We start from the raw sequence: 21,121 nt of genomic DNA, 5'->3' as shown, positions 1-21,121 counted from the left end.
ATTAATCCCAGTACGGAAATTAAGTGCATGGAAGCTTACAAATGGTGACGCTGATACGAAAAGAAAAGTAGATAAAGATTTGCAATCGTAGAACTGGCTCATTGACATCCTTGTTGACCGCTAGACATTTAAACAGATGAGTTTTACAATATCCTCCCATTTAATCACAAGTTCTTAACGGGAGCATACTCTAAGTAGAAGCAAGCAAAATGAAAAAAAAAATAATAATAATTAAAGAACAAAGCTTATCTAAGGGAAAGAATTCGCACTTGCAACTACATATCTCAACAGTGTCGAGGTTAACTAGATTATGCGATATCAAACAAAATAATTTGGTATAAAAATAATAATTACAAGTAATTAATTGACTTATTGACTTATTGTTTAATTTTTTAAATATAAATTCATGTCTTGTCTATGCCAATGAATAAATGTGCAAAGTTTTATCGTGATCCTAAAATGGATGTGGAAAAAAAAAAAGCATACAGATAGATTTTTACTAGACAGACAGACAGATAGACAGACAAACAGAGTGAGCTGATATAAGCTTTGTAAAAACTATCGTCAGATTTCTAATTTTATGAATTGTACTAAAATCTTAGATTAAGTTTAAAAAAGCCCTCAGTTTACATTTTGGATGTTTTCAAAAAAACAAAACAACAATAATAATAATAACATTACAATGAAACTAAAGCTAATTATAAGAATCTCCGAAATCAGTTTTTAGTCTAATGGAAATTAAACAAACGCAAATTACAGGCCACTTCTCCATGAGTCATTGGAGTTGGCCATAAGTCGGCACCCGACCATGCACGAGTGGCGCCCTCTGCGCCCAACGTAGACGAAGAGCGTAAAATAAAAACAAAAAAGTCATTTTGTTATCGCTTGGCGGACTCCCACCAGACTGTTCTCCCCCCCCCCCCCCCCACACACACACACATCCCGTCCCCCGTCTTCGCGCACATCCGCAGAGGACTCCGCAGTTAAGTCGCGTGCGATGACGAGGCGTCCTCCCTAAAAAACATGCTCATCTGCGGCGCTAAAGTTCCCCCCCCCCTTCCCACCCGGAGTCGAACACTGAGAGAGGAGAGGACGGATGACCATAGCTTTAGGGAGCAGCCACGTGTTATGATCGGGACACACGCCCCTCACACGGTTTCGGGAGCAGGGTCGGGAGTGAGGGGGGGAGTCATAAATCAATCTCCCCCCCCCCTCCCCGGTCCATCCACTTAATCAACCTATTAAACGTTTTGTGTTCAGCAGACACGCCCCTTCAAAGTAATGAGTCGATTGGGTTACAATGTCCACAATGTCATGTGCCTCATTGGTGTCATCGGGCAAATATGTCACTGTGACTTTAGGACTGCTGTCATCATGAATATTTGACCACTAGTTTCCACCCCGTTTTCTTCCTTTCCCCCCCGCCCCCACCTTTTCCCCCACCCCCCTTGTTGTTATACATGCGGCGAAGAACTTACAAAGTGAAACAATAACTCAATCTAGTATATAGGCCAACCGAGACCAATCGACATATCAGACCTCAGCACTGACCTACGAGGTCACAACCAGTGGGGAGTGGAGACTAATAGCTCGTTGCCATGTCGTACAGACCTGTGACGTGGCAACGAGCTATTGGTTTAAACTGCCCACAAGTTGGGACGTTACAGGTCAGTGTTCAGGCCTTCTATGACAATGGGACTAACGTAGTATATCACAACGAGAAAGTGTGAAATAAAATCAAATCTGGCACGTTTCTATGTAAAAGAAAGGGATAAAAGTAAAATTCCACTCGTGATCAATGAATTATGTAAGGGTCATCTGTTTCTATGGCCGACGGTTAGCCAGGGTGTCATGTGGCCAGCACAGCGACCAACATCCTTTAAATCTATAAGATTTTTTTTTTTTTATTTTTTTTTTAACATTTTACTTGTTAAGCTACAAGATATCCCTAATCTTAACCCTAAAAAGTCAGGAAATAAATTTTGGAGTTGAATGCCGCTGTGCTGTTATGATTCACAGGTCCCACTTTTCCTTCTCTCGACTTCCTCTGTCTATAAACAACTGTATTAGTTTCTTTTTATTTGTTATCATTCACAGGCTAGCTACGAAACTGGAGGAGCTCTAGCCGGAAGTCATTTCGCTTCCGGTGCTTACTCGAACTCGCTGACGTCACAGACCTCGATGGCGGACATCAACATCCTGGCGGCCTCGTTTTCGCTACCCATGCACGACTTTCAGTCGGACGTGACCTCTTACGGTGGGGACGATTTGTCCCCGGACCACTTTTCCCCTGGCTACGACAACAGCCAGTCTAGCGGTCTGAACTTTGACCACGGGCATCAGCAGCCTCATCACGTCAGCAGTCAGGGTTACCTCGACACGTACGACTTTGACAGCGGCTACGGCAGCCACCAGCGGGAGAAGCATGGCTCTTACGCCACTCCATCTGTGCCCACCACATCCAACAGCATCACCAGCATAAACAACAACAACAGCTCGTCGACGGCGAGCAACAAAAGCAACAACAACAGCACCAGTAGCAGCAGCTCTAGCACGAACAGTTCCTCTTTGCCAAACATGTTTGCGGACCCCATGCCCATTGACAAGTACTCAGTGCCCCCCGCGCATAGCATGGTAGAAGATGTATACGGCCCCGGATTCCCCTCCCACGAGGCTGACTACTACGGGCAGCAACAAAGGTATATGGAACCCTCGGGAAAATCCCATTTTGCCATGGATGTATCGAAGGTATACCAGAAGCACGCATTCTCGGAGGGCGGCGGGGCCCAGGACATTGTCTTTCCACAGTCTTCTTTGGCGTATTCGGACCTAGACCAGAAGCCCACGCACCTCTACTGTCACGGCGCCTACGATACGACGGGCTCGGTGCCGCCCTACTGCTCAGACGCCCCAGGCCTCTACCAGTCCTACCACCCAGCTTTCTACAGCGGTCAAGGTGGCCACTGTCCGCCAGGGATGCCTTTCCCGTCGTCAGGGGTGCCCCACGCCAACGCCTATAGAGGGGATCTTTCCCTGCCCATGTCAGCCCACCACTCATCACACATGCACCACTCACACAGGAGAACATCACTCACCATTCCTACCCCACCCAACGCAGACAAGTAAGTATAGCAATAGGTTGTGTGCCCTAAGCAAACAAAATGGCTATCCTTAGTGATATTGTATGTAAAGGATCTTAAGCAGACGCGACCACAACTCGTTCTGAAAGAAACGTTTCAACATTCTCATTCTATATATATATATATATAGATGCGTCAAGATGAGTCACTGATTTTGGTTTCGACTTAAGACGGGGCAGATTCTGGTGTGGCTATTCATGCTAATATTGAACGGCAGATTTTGTCACAGTTGATTGGCCAGCTTTCTTTCTACCAACATCCTCAGACGTAGTCATCCGTATATCCACCGCGTACTTGTGTTGGAAGTTAAGGGGAGATAATGAGAATACAACACTTACTATACTTACTATATGGTGAACGGGGTTAAGACGTAAGGAAAAAAAATGCAATTATTGAAAGTTGTTAGAAATTATTCAAAGATATGTAACTCTAACAATATTCAAAATTCCATTGTTTAAATAACATAGTTTTGAAACTTTTAATAGTTCTTCCTAACCTTGCTACAGTAAAAGTAAAGTTGTCTGCAATATCATTGGGGTACTATAATTGCTCTCCCCTTTTGTTTTAAATGTGATACCATATACATAACTATTCACACAAAATAGCTCTTCTTTCTTTTATTTGGCAATGTTTCTTGCAGATTCCGAGTACCCTATGTGTCCTTTTAGCCAATAATCACGTGGAAGGGGGTTAGCGTACTGTAATGGTTGCTTTGTTGTTGCAGAGATGAGTATGACTTCGACAAATTAATCAGTAAAGTAGCTATAATGCATTTAATACCAAACCATAATTTACAAACAGAAAAACAAAACCTAATGAAATACTCAGAAAGACACAATGACACATTTACGTCGTAAAGAACACTTAATACAGAACGGGCGTCAGTCATGTCTCTGTCAATATCGATGTTGTCACCTTGAAGGCCTAATACCAACTGAATACAATAACAGAGAGAAACAACCTAAACCTCAATATCAGTGACATCAAAAAAAAAAAAACGTCGCGTTCAAAGCCCGTGAACTAGAGTGCGTCGTTACACTAAGTGCTATGCAGTATGGTAACTAAAGTGGACAAGAGCTCCTTCTTCCATAGAGAATGGAAAGGGGTTGCCTGTTATTCATTTGTTCTTGTAATGTTTATCGAACATACATTAGTTAAAATACAACCTCACAAGACACTCAAACATCTCTTATCTTATCTTATTATATTACAGACGTCACTTAAAAAAAAAGAATATAATTAAATCCTACGCATTTCATGTGTCAATCTAGTCATGCATGTTAATCAATGACTTAAACTCTGCTAAGCCGTTGGTTTTCCTGGCTGATTCAGGCAACCCATTCCATTCTCTAATGACACTAGGGAAGAAGGAGCTCGCGTTAAAAGTCCGTCGACTAGAGTACGTCGCTACACTAAGTGCCATGCAGTATATGAACCAAATAAGTAAAGTGTAATTTTGAATTTATTTTCATAATTAGTTCATGTCTTTTTTTTTTTTGTTGTTTTGTTCTTGTAACTATAATGCCACTAAACGTTGAATCTTCTCTTTGTGTGGACAGCCTTGAACTACAGAAATATCAGCTCCAATCACCTGGCACACCACCCACACCGCACAATAGGTCTCCGCCTCTGAGGGACGGCAGCCAGCCCATCAAGGAGAGCCTCCTGTGCGCGGTGTGCGGCGACAATGCGGCATGCCAGCACTACGGTGTGAGAACCTGTGAAGGCTGCAAAGGATTTTTCAAGGTAGAATATTACCAGAACCCCTGAAAATCATTTTCCTCGTGAATTTAAACATTAGAATATAAACAGACTAACTTACATATATATTGGCTAAGAGGTAAAGCGCTTGACTTCCGAACCGAGAAATCGTGGGTTCCAATCCTGGTGAAGACTGTGATTTTAAATTTCAAGATATACAGGGCGCCTCTGAGTCCAACCAGCCCTAATTGGTATCTGACAATAGTTCGGAAAATGTCATTTGTGCTGGCCACATGACACCCTCGTTAACCGTGGACCACAGAAACACAAATGATCCACCCCATAAGCCGCTAAATCTGAGAAGGGAACTTTACTATATATGCATACACGATTACATTAAATAACAATAGCACATATACACTATTGAAATATTTAAGAAAAAAAAAAAGCATAACTACAAGAAGAACTACAAAATTACTGTCATACATATCAGTACTGCAATGATTAGCCCCCATTTTTCTACATAAATTAATTAATTACCACTTATTGAAAGATTTATTGTTCAATATTTTATTGATTCATGTCACGTCATCGACTATTATTAATTGAGCCACATTTTCACTGAATACCTCAAAGGGAAGAGATAGACAAAACGTGTAAAAGATAAGAATCTAAAATACAAACTAGATGTAACAGTATAAACATAATAACTTGAACATAAAAAAAAGCAAACATTGTAACATAAACACCAGAAACATACAAACATGTATTATTTATATTATAATCAGATATAAAATTTTGTCTAATTTTGTTAGCAGCCTTAAGTTCTGATCAAAAAATATTGTTTAGCTACTTCTGTTATGAAATATAAATCTAGACTAACGATTATTTTACCATTTTCAGAGAACGGTTCAGAAAAATGCCAAGTACGTCTGCTTGGCAGACAAGAACTGCCCGGTGGACAAGAGGAGACGGAACCGTTGCCAGTTTTGTCGTTTCCAGAAATGTCTGGCTGTTGGTATGGTCAAAGAGGGTAAGGAGTTGTCTTAAATTATCTTTAACTTTAATGGCAGTCGTGGTGGTTAGAATCTAGCTGCTTCAGATGTTAATGAAAAAGCGCATGCTTGAAACTTGGAATTTTGGGGACGCCCCTGAGTCCACCCAACTCTAATGAATACTTGAAATAAGTAAATGTGTTTGGACTTGTGCCTGCCACGTGACACCCTCGTTAACCGCCATTCACAAAAGCAGATGAGCTTAACACCATCTGCCCCATAGATTGCAAGGTCAGTAAGAGAACATGTACTTTACTTTGACTCACCAAAAACTTAGACACAAAAATCATAACATGTAATATATTTCGGGCCTTCATCGTTAGAATTGTACTCGGCAGACACCAAACAAAAGAAAATCTGTTTCTTTGAAGTAGTCCAGATAACATGCAGCTTCCAAATCACACTCTTACCAAAGTCATCCTTTGTACATTAGCTTTCATTTGTCGAAAAGAATCGCAAATGTTTTCCCGCCATTCGACCGGAAGACCTCCTTGAAAGTATTCAGTTGAGAAGAGCTGGATCTTCTCCTTTAAAGAATCGATACCGTCTCCCATTAATGTTCTTGAGGGAAAATTTATTATTGGAGTGGAAGTGGAGTGGGCGGAATCGTTAAGGTGTTTCCCCTCGACTCCGATACTAGTATCGACTTTTTTTATTTTCTTACCTTATCGACAACTAGAAAACAAAGAAGTTTGTCAAGTTGTTCGGGTCCACTCCTGGTTCAGTAAGGGCGATTGGGCTCTGAGTGAGGGCGCCAGGTCATACGACTTGTAGCACTTTAATCTGAGGACTTAATGAAACGTGTTTTTGAGACAAGTTTTGAAGACTTGTTGACTCTCCCTAGAGGCGTAAAGAAGGATGAAGAAGGTATAACTTAAGAATATCGGTCATTGAATGGTCACTCATTAAACCATTTTAAAATGTTCTGTCCTCTATAGGATATTTGTCAGAGCTCAGTCAATTAGTTTCTTCCTACACTCCTTTCATCAATCCATCCATCCATCCATCAATAGCCCTAACCCTAACCCTAATCCTCAATACATGCATAAATACATAAGACATACATACATACATACATACATACATACATACATACATACATACATACATACATACATACATACATACATACATACATACATACATACATAATTAATCATTAACATAATTTAACATTAATACATACATAAAAAAGTTCCCCTTTTAGACCTTGTGGTCTATAGGGCAGATGATGTAAAGATCATCTGTTTCTTTGGCCCACGGTTAACGAGGATGTCATGTGACCAGCATAACGACCAATAGCCTTTACTTTTCCCCAACTAATGTCAGGTACACATTAGAACTGGGTGGACTCTGAGACGCAATACATACATATACTGATGATATGCATACATTAATACATACAAACATACATCACTAAAATGACCTATTTCTATATTCATTCACTCATCCATCCATCTATCTCTCCCTCCATTCATATATCAAACCAGCAATCAGCCAATAGTCCAAATTTTCAGATTACTATCCACAATTACACTCCATACTGAAATCTTCCCTGCCTTCAACACTAGCATCAACAACAATATCAACACCAACATCAACACCAATATCAACACCAGCATCAACACAACTTCAGCACTATAATCAACACTAAAATCTGCTCCCAAAACCTACTCTTCTTAGTCTAAAATACTTAAAAGTTGAAGATCGAGATAAGAGCCTCATAAAATATTCACAGCTTCTGGAGAAGTGTTATCAAAAAAATAAAAATAAAAACCAATTGATCTGCTAATAAAAAAAAAAAAATAATCCTAATAAAAGCAAAGATTGGTCTAATTACCGCGCAACAAATTGAACCAAAAAAGCTTTCTTGCAGTCAAGAGAACACATCACACGGTAATTTGTTTCGATTTGACGCATCTTTAGGCGTCTAATCAAGCCGACCCAAGCCCCCAAATAATAATAATAAAAAAAAGATAATTGCTTTAATGCTCTGTAGAAGAAAGGTGATTTTATGGGCGTGTGTAAGTGTTCTTTGAGTAAGGTGACTTAATTGATCCTATGGCGCGCGTGTCCTAGGCGGTGCGCAGGCGTTGACAAGAGCGAGCAATCTATTGAGTAGAATCTCATCGGCTTATTTTATATAACAAGTAGAAACCCTTGACTCGTGAGCGAATGTTCTCTCACAAGGTTAATATAAAAACAATATTTACTGCGCGAATCGGAGTTACTCACTCACAGAAAGCATACGATTAAGTAGGATACTCACCAGAAGATGCTCGGGGAAAAAAAGTGTGAGCATTTTCTTATTGTAATACACACACACAGAAACACAAACACACACACACACACAAACACACTCACTAAAGTGAGACACACATGTGCTGGAAAAACACAGACATAGAGACGCACGCTGTCGAGATGGAACTCTAGTCGTGTCCCCCCGAGGGCGAAACTTCTCCCAGACCACTTCATTTTTCAGGGCGCCTAACAAAACAGACTGGGGCTCCGCTGTCGTCTGCAGGGAGGCTGGGCTCTTGAGATCAGCAGACATTGAAAACAGACTTCTGTCTCCCTGTCCCTCTCTCTCTCTCTCTCTGTCTGTCTCTCTCTCTCTCTCCTTTATTTGAAGGTAGAAAAAAACAACAACCTACCTTTGGATTGGAAAGATTTCTAAATTTCTTTATTTTCTTCAATGCTGAAGAGTTCTTTTACCCCCTTGGCTTCATTTAATATTTGGAATGTTAACCCGTGATACACATGCACAATCAAAATAAGGGAAAGAACTCCTTATACACATCTATACCTCTCAAGAATTTAGAAGTAATTTCCCTTTTTCGTTGACAAACAAACAAAAACTATTACCACTTCCAATTCTCGGATCAAGTTAAAACTATGCACAGTTATTCATTGTCACTAACAAAACATGAATTAAAAAATTAACTAATTACTTAATTAGTGATAATTAATTAATTTTTTGATATAGAAAATAACGGAAATTAATCTTACAGTATTTATCGATGCGCTATAAATGTGCGGTTCTTTTACTTTTATACGTTTTTTAAAAGTGTTATTTATATTTCGCTTGATTGATTCTGTCGGCCTCTGAGCCTAGAATTTTAAAAAATTACAGCTTTAATGACGCTGAATAAGTTTTAGATATCAAAATCACGACTTTAATTGGAAATATTTTTACTTTTTTTTTTCGTGCTTAGTCGTTACGAAAACAACAACAACCACTCAATGAAAGATATATTAGAAGAAGAATATTGACTAATACAAAATGGGCTGCCGTAGTCTGTTTATAACATAATAGAAAACTATTATATAACAAACCACGTGGTTCAGATTCTAGACTCTAGACGGATCCACAAAATGAACGATTACATCCAAGAAAGCGACAGACATCTGACTTCATTTACGTCTAATGTAGCGTACGCTTTTGAAAAGGGACAGACATTTGACTGCATTCTGTCCAAATAAACCATTAGATTAGCAAAGCAGCATAGGCCTGGCTTCATTAGCTTCTAGTGTACAATGGTAAGGTACGGCAAAGAACATAATTTGACTTTATTCATACCACGTGAGCTATAGAGCCTGGAAAAGAACGCTCAGCTGACTCCACCCTTCTCCCCCCTCCCCCTTCACTCTGTATGCGAATTCCAAGAACGGTTTGAACATCTTAAGCCCAGGTTCAGCTCTGCTGCTCCTCCTACTGGGTTTGACCCCAAACCCTCTTACCTCACGTTTAGCAATGTGCCAGTGTTATTATAAGGGTATGTAAGCGCTGATGGGGGGAGGGGATAGAGCTCACATTCGAACGCATTAACTGGCATACACACACACGCACTCTCTCACGTATAGAGAAAATAATTGTAAATGTCACGGCTGGTCGCTTCCGGTACAGACTCTCTCGTCTGCTCTGCCTGGATTCTGGGAATGATGGCGGAAAATGGAAATTGAGCACCGTGTTGTCATTGCGTCTGCTCTACCTTCTCTTTCCCCGGGCGGGCCTGGCGTTTAAGTCAATGTAAAGAGTTGGCTAGGTACTTCATTCAATAGTAGAATTATGACCACCCCCAGCCACTTAAAGGATGCTGACAATTGGCTACTCGCCACTAGGTTTTCCTACCAACATTTGTTGAACAACGAAGATGCTCTTCGTGGATACAGTGTCTATATCTCAATGGGAAGGAATTAGTTTTGTTAGGCGCCTCCGCGCTGTGTCTTTTGCAGAAAAGTCTAAACAGAGGCAACACTCAAAATAACCAAACAAATTAAGCACAGGCCAAATGCAACATATAATAATCGACGCTGATGAGCAATGTCAAACAAGAAGTTTAATATGTAGTGAAGGGAACAGTCGAATGTCGCTTAGTTAAATATCTACTCCAGAAACTAAAGACGAACTCTCTCTAAAGAGGTGAAGAGTATACTGTGTTTCCTGTAAAAAGTTCCCTTTTCAGACCTTGGGCTCTGTAGGGCAGATGATGTCAAGGTCATCCGTTTCTTTGGCCAACGGTTAACGATCACGGTGGCATGTGGCAGCACCACAACTTACCTTTACTTTCCCCAACTAAAGTCAGATACCCATTAGAGTTGGGTAGACTCAGAGGGCGCCCTAAAAATACCAATATTAAAAATCCCAATCTTCACCAAGATTTGAACCCAGGACCACTGGTTCGGAAGCTAAGTGTTTATCCACTCAGCCATCACGCCGTTGTTAACTTTAGTAACATTTAAATCCTCGTCTTATTTCAAATAATGACCTCACTGTATTAAGCAAAACATTGCGCATTTTGATGAAACGAATAACTTTTCGCGCAAAGTTCCAACAATTTAGCGTGAGTTAAGAATTTGTAAATAGTAAATTTAGGGCTAGTTTATAATGAGTGCTAGGCTCATTTAGTTTCGGACGAAAGACGAGCTAGACTCGTTATAGGAGCTCGAATCCTGGACCATCTTGACAAGAGTTCCGAAGCCCATACCACTCTATTGCTCACCCACTGAGTTGTTTCCCCTCAAATTGCAAGCTAGGCAACAAATAGCCTCCCTTGCTAGTGTTAAGCCTATTTGCACTCATAAAGAATAGTTACGCCATGACTACCAAAGAAAAAAAAATGTCACAAGCAAACCATCTCTAGTTAAATATGCATGCCATAGTATCACTATCATGCCATCAAATCTAGTCACCATTGGTTGAATGTTTAAGGCGGGTCCATCTGAACGCCCCACCCATCGGAGCTCTAGTTTCTATTAAGTCAAAGACCGAATTTTCGGAAAATCCCTGAGGTTATAAAAAGAATGTCAGAAAGTGATAATTGAATGAACACTCCCCCCCCCCCCCCCCAATGTACATTATGTGAATAAAAGGAAATGTGCAGTTGACTGAGTGGGAGAGAGTGAGAGAAAGAGAGTGAGAGGAAGAGAATGAGGGAGAGAGAGAGGGAGAGATAGAGAGGGAGAGAGAAGGAAGGATATTAAGGAGGAGAGAATTGTAGTTCAGGTCTTTGTATGTAGATGAGTATGGATGTCTGTCGGCTCTATATGTGTGCTTGTGTGTTGGTGTTTGTGTGCGTGTGTCTGTGAAAAAGAAAAAAAAGAGAGAATTAAAGAGAGATAGAGAGAAAGAAATAGAGAAAAAGAGATAGAAAGAAAGAGAGAGAAAGAGAGAGAGAGAAAGAGAGAAAGAAAGAGAGAGAGAGAAAGAAAGAGAGTGAGAAAAAGAAAGAGAGAGAGAAAAAGAAAGAGAGAGAGAAAGAAAGAAAGAGAGAGAGAAATGAAAGAGAAAGACGTTTTCAGCAACAATGCCAGGATCCTTTGTTTTCCCCTTCAATCCCTATGAGAATATAACAAGGGGACGCTACTTCTTTGATGCGACCGTTATCATAAAGTTATATCTCTCACTTCCCTCCCTTGGCACGCGGTTTATTTTGATAGCACCCGATCTTCACACGGGATGCTACCGGCTTCGCCCTCCCCACACCCTAAACACACACACACACACACACACTGACGTACATATGAATTTAGACCTAACACAGAATTGCAACTAAGACCTCTGAACTATCTATATACATTGGCTTCTGAGCTCCTCTTCGGTCAACAAATCAGTGCCTAACTGGTTACAAGCAACATGCCCAAACACACACAAACAGACATACAAACAGCACATCCAAACAGATCGTAAAAAGACAAAAGATACACACATCACGTATAACAGTTGTGATTCTTAATTCAATTTGATTTAGAGAGTACATGAACAACTTTTTTTTTATTCCAAGGGACATAACAATAATTTTTAATTTACCTAACAGAGTTATTTAGCTTGAAATGTCAAGTGCAAATCCGGGATATATTTATAATTCTTTTGATATTTTGTTTATCTATACTGAAACGTGTAACATGGTACGAAAATGCAACATACTCTCGACCAAAATAAAAACATATGACGTTTGGGCTACGAGGCCTTCATCAGATACCAAAAAATACCAGGAACGGTAACGCTTCAGACGGTCATTCGATGGTTTAGAATTAAATGATGCAGGATTTGAACCCTACCCGTTCCCATCCCCCAACGGCCTGCGGGGAGCCAGAGCTATGATGTAATTATCTTCAAATCTGAAGTAAAATCTGAAACGTAAAACAAAACAAAACAAATTAGGTTTAGGTACAATTCTTCACCCCATTTATGCTCAAACTACGGCCCCCGGGACAGATCCGCAGATTGAATTTTTTGGACATCACTACTTAATCCAATGTCTAAACTCTTATATTGTTGACAATCGAGGCATGACAAGAAATGAACAAGCACTAATGTAAAGAGGCGGAAATAGATAAGAGGGGTTTGAAACATGATATAAATCTTTTTATTCGTCTTGTATAAGACTTGTAGTTTGATTCTTCATTCTTTTTTTTTTTTTTTTAAATGTATGTCATTTATATGCATCTTAATGTCCACTATTAAAATCAACTCGTTTCTGTGTTTCAGTTGTGAGGACTGACGGACTGAAAGGTAGAAGAGGGCGCCTGCCCTCCAAGCCCAAGTCACCCCAGGAGTCCCCTCCATCTCCACCAGTGAGCCTCATCACGGCGCTAGTCAGGGCGCACGTTGACACCTGCCCAGACATCCCCAACTTGGATTATAGCCAGGTAACTTAATGAATTGAACATGCTGATAAGAAAATGAAAGCACATTTGACCTTACGTTGGAAAATATCAACAAACTGATAATTACTAGTAAAGTAAAAAGTAAAATCACTTTCAGACCTTGTCTATAGAGCAGATGATGTAAAGGTCATCTGTTTCTGTGGCCCACGGTCAAGAAAATAAAAAAAAAAAATAACTTGTTTGTTTGGTTGGTCAGTTTCAAATGTCCAAGACTGAGGACCCTCACGGAGGCAGGGAGGAGAGTGTGAGAGTGTTCTACAACATCCTCCTCCAGAGTATGGACGTACTGAGGGCCTGGGCTGACAAGATCCCTGGCTTCACTGACCTACACAAAGATGATCAGGAGTTACTCTTTCAGTCTGCATCGTTAGAACTCTTTGTCCTGAAGGCTGCATATAGGTAAGTGATCAGAGCATATAAGCAGTTTATAGGTCAGTGATCAGTGCATATAGAAAGTATATAGGCCAGTTAAACGTCCAATAAATACTTTTTAGAAAATGAAATAGTCAAACTTAATTAAGAAATACATAAGTTTATATAATACTTCAAATATTTAGACACAACTTTATTGCAACTCCAAAATTTTGTTCAATTATTAATTCTTTTTTTTTCTATTTTTTTTCCCCTGTTGAGAACTTATTCCAGACTTTCAGCTTTGCCTCTTTTTTAAAAACTCCATCATCTAAAAAAAGCTCTTTAAGAAATAGCTCTATTCTGGTTATTGCGAAGTCTACGTTTCATGGGCTTTAATGAGCTATTTTTAGCTTTACTTTAGCCTTGCTATGAATTCTAGAATACATTCGTAGACATTTTTTTTTGTTATTGGCATCATTAATACTTTAGTTCACGTCAAATACTTATATCCACAACGCATGATAAGTACAGACAACTATGCTCGAGGTTTGAAGATTAAAGCTTAAACTCCCTAATGTTCTTTTCCTAGTAACAAAATTAACCACACTAGTAAACATTTAGTACAGTGTAGTACCTAACCTTGATTGCCACTGACCATATAAACATAGTGTTTAGTCTAACCACAGGTCTTGTCTCTCTAGGGTCCAGGTCAACGATGAGAAGATTATCTTCGAGAACGGCCAGGTGTACCACCGGCTGCAGTGCATGAAGACATTCGGGGAGTGGATCAACTCCATAGTGGAGTTCGGCCTTAGCCTCCACCGGATGGGGCTGGACATCTCCTCCCTGGCTTGCATGAGTGCTCTGGCCATGGTGACATGTAAGTTAAGAAAGTTCTCGCTATTGACTAAGCTTATATCAACTCTGTCTGTCTGTCTGTCTGGTAAAAATTTTGAACACATTATCATTTATCTATTGTTTCTAAAAATAAAGCATGAATCTATTAAAAAAAACAACAAATTAGTTAACTAAATGGTGGTAATTAATTAAATTTGTTAGGTATCTAAAAGGGGAAATAAATCTTGCAGTATTGAGAGATATGACATCTAGATTTAAGTTTAACGTTTGATATATATATATAGAGACTATTTTTGTTCTTATCGTGCGTACAAGTATGCATTTGAGCATTTTCCACGCAGTGCAGTTTTGGCGAAAAAAAAAAAACAAAAAAAAAAAAAAACAACAGATTAATAGAACATGATTATATTGCCAGCACAACTGACCTTTTTTTTTTAAATATTGATTTCTTGGCTTTATTGCCTTGAATTTCAAATGAACATCCCCTCTCCACTAGCTTGAGAGTTTCAATCCGAGTCTTTCTTCGCTATTTATACAAATAATTTATACTGATACAAGATTTAATTGAATTTAACTCCTATTTTTTCTCTATGTTTACAGTGCGCCACGGCTTGAGGGAGCCAGAAAAGATGGAAGAGCTTCAGATGAAGATCATCGACTGCCTCCGAGACCACTGCACCTACAACAGCGAGGCCCAGCGCAAGCCGCACTTTTTCTCACGCATCCTCAGCAAGATCGCCGAGCTGCGAACTCTGAGCCGGGAAGGCCTGCAGTGCATGACCGAGGTGGCCAAGTTTGACGACGCCCACTCCGCCCCCGCTGTGATCCAGAACTATATTTCGAACCAACTGCCTTTCTAGCTCACACGATTCCCATGTGATGCGGGAGAAACAACCCAGAAAACACACACTATTTTTTTGCTGGGTAAAAATCCCAAGAAAACCCAGACTGTGTTTTTTTTTAACAGACCCCCCTCCCCCTCAGAAAAAACAACTAAAAAAACAGCATGTAAGGTCTAAAAAAAAATATTTTGCTGTTATATTTTCTTATCTACACATATTTTTGTGAGATTTGATTTTAATGTGAAAGTCTAAACTCTTTATCATTTGTTATTTCTCTAATGTTGTGAATTGTTGTTCTACAATCTAAAAAGGTTCGTTTGAAATACCATTATTTTTGTATAGCTTGTGTATTTACCAAAACCTGTATTCTCTTTATTTGTTTTTTGACACTTTTATTATTTGTGTTTAAATATTGTCCTTTATACATCAACCAAAAAACAAACCCAAACAATGTCCATTAAATCTATAAGTATATTATATTATTTTTATGAATACTATTTCTGTGTATAAAACTGCCTTGTTCGTCACACTGGCCTATATCACAATCGTATGACCTTTGATCTTTCTCTCGCCTCACCTTTGACCTTCCCCGATGTTTGTACGATGTGAAAACTTGTACAGAGCTCCTCCAGTTTTATTTTGTTCTTCTTGACCTTTCTTCAATGTTTCATAATATTATGTACATAATCAGATTTCTTTCCATAATATCACTGTATATATATGTAAACAATCGCCCTTACCTATTATATTATCATTATTATTTTTATTATGCTGGTAAGTACTATCCGTGCTGTACCACTAAAGAATGAGATAGTTATTAGCGAAAAACATGTTTTATGTTTGGTTGACGTTTTTTAGAATTAAAGTTCTAATAGATTCGATGTTTTATATAACCATTTCAGCGAAAGACATCCCTATTAAAGAGACGCTTCTGGGTAGGCATTACCGTAAATCTGCGCCTCTACTGTCTTAACTGTAAGTCTATGCTTCTGTGGACATAATCAGAAGTCTACTGGTCTGTGGATATATCCTCAAGACAAAACCGTAAATCTTCAACTCTGTTGACAGTAAGTCTGTTCTTGTGTGAACATAGATGGTTAAAAGGGCAGGTTATGAAGCGGATAAAAGATCAGCAAGTCTGGGGCAGTCAAAAAGAATAGGAGATTATAATATACACATTTTTTTTTTGTACAAAATTGACCTCTACCCTCCAAACCCCATGCTAAATGTACGCTACAACTTAAAACCGTTTAGCTAATTGGACAAGATGGTCAATGTTTGGGGGGGGGGGGGGGTCAATGCTTCTCTAAAGATAACACGCTCAAACCATTTCTTGATGAAGTGATTCTAACGATCATTAACATCATCTTTGATGGACGCGTAACTATAGCAACTGCTGCACAGTCTTAAAAAGGAGACCTCAAAAATATGAAATAACTATTGGAAACAAAACAAATAGAACTAAAAGAAAATACTGAATCCAAATTTTACTTTCCTATAATGCGAAATACTTTTTTGTTTGTTTGTTGATGAAAATCCTTGTATAAAAATCATTGAATGAATAACTATTGTCGTTCCTATTGTTAGTGTGTACATATTTTTTTTATAAAACCGTATTAAAATTGTTTCTTTGTTATTTATACGTGGCATACTTTTTAACTCTATACTTCCTCTTTTTGTTATTCTCTTAGGATTGCGGTATTAATCTTGATTATCAACTTTAATTTTGATTATGTTTATCAACTCTTGTGGTTAAAAATTACTGCAGAAAAAGATCCGACCTACATATTTAACATGGACGGGATAGTCCATGCTTGAACTATCCACACACACACACAGTTATCATGTTTATCTTGCCAAAAATGTTACATTTATTTCTGATGTCGTGATAATATAACAGAATAACTTTTAACTCTAATAACATTATATTTCTACAGTAAGTTAGAAGTAGGGTACGAGTTTAGTTCTTTTTTTTTTCCTTTTGCACTAAGTACTTCGTCTGCCTGGTCGTGTGGTATGCGCTCTTGCCTGTCGTCTCGATAATCTCGGGTTTGAACCCTGGCGTCGCCATACACCCGTAAAGCTAATGGAGTTTTGAAGGAGCACACGAAGCATGTAAAACATAATTAAGAAAATATTTAATCTATTGTGCGTTAATCACAGGTTCTAGCAGTTTTAAAACGAGATTTACCCTTATAATTGAAGGGAATAATGAAGAAGTCTAAGTTTAATTAAACACATAAAATATGTCTTTTGAATATCATTTTACATACTTGTTTATCTATATGTATACGTATTTAAATAGACTAAGGGATCATTATAATCAGATCAGAGGCTCATGAGTTAAATGTTTAATCAGTCAATATTTTGTTTTTCATTTTAATTTGCTTTATTGAACGTTTTCAACGTGACTATAATGCCTAAAGTATTGACCATGATAAAGCCTTGACCACTCTCTGTGTCGTGTTATAACTGAAGTGAAAAGGTTAACGCTCTAAATGTTACATTATATCGAACAAGATTTATTCTAGAGTTATAAGTGTTTTTTTGTTTTGTTTTATCGCTAATGTAATACGTCTATTTGATTACAAAGATACAAGTGATATATTTTTTTACTCATTTGTTAAAAAAAAAATGAATACATGGCTTATTTTGAACACCGTACTTTTTGTGTGTGTTATAGTTCAAATTACACAGTTGTACGTAGAATATTTTTTTCTAGTCTAGTGTATATTAGGTAATTTCGAGTAGAGTTTAATAGTTCTTCTTCCCCCCTCCAGATTAATTGAATGTATGGTGTAGTAAAAGAGTCATATTTTTTTTCTTATTCACGAGAAAGTCATTTTAATGTCTCTTTGTTTTAAATTAATGTATGTGTATGTGTGTGTGTGTGCTATTGATTTCTTCATCTATTTCTATTCCTAACTTTCCCTCTGCCTCCCAAAGCTTTCCCCTGCCCCCCCCCTTTCCCCACCACAGGCATATCTAATGCACCACTTACACCGCTGACCTATATCGTTAAACTGATCGGTGAAATTGAATCCATTACTAAGTGATCATCAACATCATCCCCACAGGGATTAAATAGGAAAGAGATAGTTTAAACAGGATAGGGATAGGTTTTCAAATATTCATTTAATGACGAAAATGACCTTTTTGTGAAGATTTTTTTTTTATTGATCTGAAATGAATTTTTAATTGTTATTTTTCATTGTACACAAAGAACACCATATATTTATGCTATTCAACGTTTACCTATTGCAATGCGTGAAATTAAATTAGAAAAATAAGGATAAGGAGGGAACTCTGTGGTGTGAACACCCCAGAAAGTACATGGAACAAATGATATAAAGCTCACAACGTTTCTATGGCCGACGGTTAACGAGGGTGTCACGTGGTCATCAAACAGCCAACAGCCTTATTCTTTCAGCAACAAGGACGCCCAGAAGATTCATAGAAAAAAAAATTCAAGGTAGTCACCGGGACTCAAACTCTTGACTTCCCTGTTCGGAAGCCATTACCATTTAATTTTGAATGTAAAAAAAAACCCACCCTCATTTGGGGGCCATCCTCAAGTGGTGGCCCGGGGAATTTGCATATTCTCCCCTTTCCTCCTCTCACCCCAACTACGCCACTGTTTCCCCCCCCCCACTTAGCTTTCTTCCTCTTACTATAAAATACAGACGTTACTCCAGACTAGAAGATGATTACATCCACACTTTCGCCAATTACAGTTTTAGACAATTATATGTGTTCACGTGTGTGTGTGTATGTGTTGCATGTTGTGTTGTTTATGTATGTGTTGTGTTGTTGAAAATTTGACTATGGAATACTTTGTGACTATTATTGACTTTATCAATACGTTACAATCTCATGCTCTAAATCTATGCCACTGTACATATTCAATCAAGCTTGCACCGTTTTTGTTTTGATTCATTCAACCGGTTGTTTGATTTATTAAGTGTACTATATTACTCATGTCATTACCTCCACTTTCCTTCCCCCCCCCCTCCCGTACGCTCCACACTTATTGTCTGAGAGAAATCAATAACAGTAAGGGCTATTATGAAATCATTAGACCTGTATTTTCATCACTACAATTAAAAATATAGTGTTTGATACTTTTTTGATAAACAGATATATGATTAGATCTAGCAATTATAAAACATAAATATATTTTAGTCTATAACAAAATATTGCCTTTGATTTCCCGATGGCGTCTCAAAAAGATGCTGTTTGCAGATTTAATTTTTCATTTATGACTAAAGCTTTCGCAATTTATTCTGTTTTCCATCAGAGAACATTACAACACGACTACTATAGCCAAAATGTGGCGACCCTATCGACAATGGCGTTTTATAATAATCTCAGTTATCAAAATCTGTTTTTTTTTCTTTCTTTATTATTTATTTTGTAATAGATATTAGTCTACCATGTTGGATAATTTATTACGTACTAGTCAAGTTAAAAAAGGACAACAACAACAAAGAATTACGAAACTATGCTTGGACACATAGACGTAGTGGAAAACCAATGCAAAGTATTGCCCGTGTCACAGAGTTGATGTCCTTATAATCTCGTTTCTTGGTCTTATTTTTTCAAAACCTGTATATAAACTCTAAATATTTATTACTGTTTATGTTCTTATCATTTTATTAAAATGTTATATTATATTTTTATTATTATTTTTCAAATGCGATTTTTTAAATGATTTTTAAAAATTCTCTTTCTTGTTAAGGTTTCATAGGGAATAACTTTAAAAAACTCATTTAACAATAACTTCAGTTGTTTTATTTTGTGTTTATTTAGTGTTTTCTTTTTGTTCCGATGTTAACTAAAAGTCTAACCTGGTCGAAAGAGTTCTGTTCTCCCACCCTCCAAAATAAAAACAAAAATCACTCCCCTAATCCTAAATATCAATACTTGTTCCACCCAACACCTTCTCATCAAATACAGATTTAAAAAAATATTTAATTTTATTTTTATTCAATTGCATTTTGACCCAGAAAGATGCAATAAAAGTAGTGATCCCATCAGGCAATTTGAACCTAGCAGACGTCTGCTTGGTGACAGAAAGACTTAACTGTTGTTACCTCTAAAAATCTTGAAACTTTTGTTATCATGTGTCTGTTCATTATTATTATTATTTATATCATTATTATAATTGTTACTACTATTATTTTTTTACTATTGTATTTTAAAACTGTGTATTCTTTATTATGAACCTGTGGATTCACACTAAGCACAATATTTTTATAAGTAAAAAAGTAGTTAGTCTTTTTTAAAGACCTTACGTTACTAAGTATTTTATGTTCACATACTTACACCAACTAGTGACGGGACATAGTCCTATTGATTTGTTATGATTATCATTTTAAAATTAATTTACCCTTATCAACGGATCTAGTGTTGTAGCCTCTTTGTTTTATTATATTATGAAATTTAGTTAGAGAGTAATATTTTATTTTCGCCATGGAGTTATAGTTGCGGTTCTAGAGTATCGTAAAAACTAAGAACACTTTCTATAAATAGTATTTTTTTTACTCGTGTTTTATTTTTTTTTATAGTGCAGTGCTGTGTTGTTGTTTTTATAATTATTATTTGTTCATGTCTGCAGCTTTGGTTGATATTTACCAAAAAAAAAAATTTAAGGAAAACAAGTGAATGGCTTCAAGCCGATTGATTTAAAGAATTGAGAAACAAGAGAGAGAAAAAAGCAAAAAAATAAAACACTGTTTAAATAAATAAATTTACTTTTGTTGTTGATTTAATTTATTGAAGTTATTGTTTTTTTAAATTTATTTTGTGTTATTGTGTTTTGAGGAGAGAGCTTTGTATTTATCCACAAGCATATGATATGCGCGCATCCGGAGGTGCCTATGAATATATACAACACATTGCTAGGATAAATTTGATGAAACAGTGCGATGAATATATTTTCATGTGTTTAACTCTATCAAAAACTTCACAATCAGATCAACAAAATAAAAAAATATACATT

At 37.7% G+C, this 21,121-nt stretch overlaps 1 protein-coding gene across 2 annotated transcripts in view; it reads left to right on the top strand.

The window, feature by feature from the left end:
* The window catches only part of LOC106069992 (nuclear receptor subfamily 4 group A member 2-like), a 39,465-nt gene extending 18,596 nt beyond the window's left edge, over window positions 1-20,869 (top strand). The window contains exons 3-9 of one of the 2 annotated variants that reach the window (XM_056014270.1): window positions 2,098-3,122; window positions 4,700-4,886; window positions 5,745-5,874; window positions 12,888-13,048; window positions 13,263-13,465; window positions 14,107-14,300; window positions 14,879-20,869. In XM_056014270.1, coding sequence (XP_055870245.1) covers window positions 2,098-3,122; window positions 4,700-4,886; window positions 5,745-5,874; window positions 12,888-13,048; window positions 13,263-13,465; window positions 14,107-14,300; window positions 14,879-15,138 — 2,160 coding nt within the window. In that variant the 3' untranslated portion in view covers window positions 15,139-20,869. The remainder of the gene's footprint in view (window positions 1-2,097; window positions 3,123-4,699; window positions 4,887-5,744; window positions 5,875-12,887; window positions 13,049-13,262; window positions 13,466-14,106; window positions 14,301-14,878) is intronic. The other variant, XM_056014271.1, reaches the window with a different exon arrangement.
* Window positions 20,870-21,121: the final 252 nt, after the last annotated feature.

This window comes from Biomphalaria glabrata, chromosome 16 (genome assembly GCF_947242115.1).
Source record: "Biomphalaria glabrata chromosome 16, xgBioGlab47.1, whole genome shotgun sequence".
NCBI classification, from domain to species: domain Eukaryota; kingdom Metazoa; phylum Mollusca; class Gastropoda; family Planorbidae; genus Biomphalaria; species Biomphalaria glabrata.
Note: the sequence above shows the minus strand (reverse complement) of the source record. Positions and strands in the feature narration are given on the sequence as shown.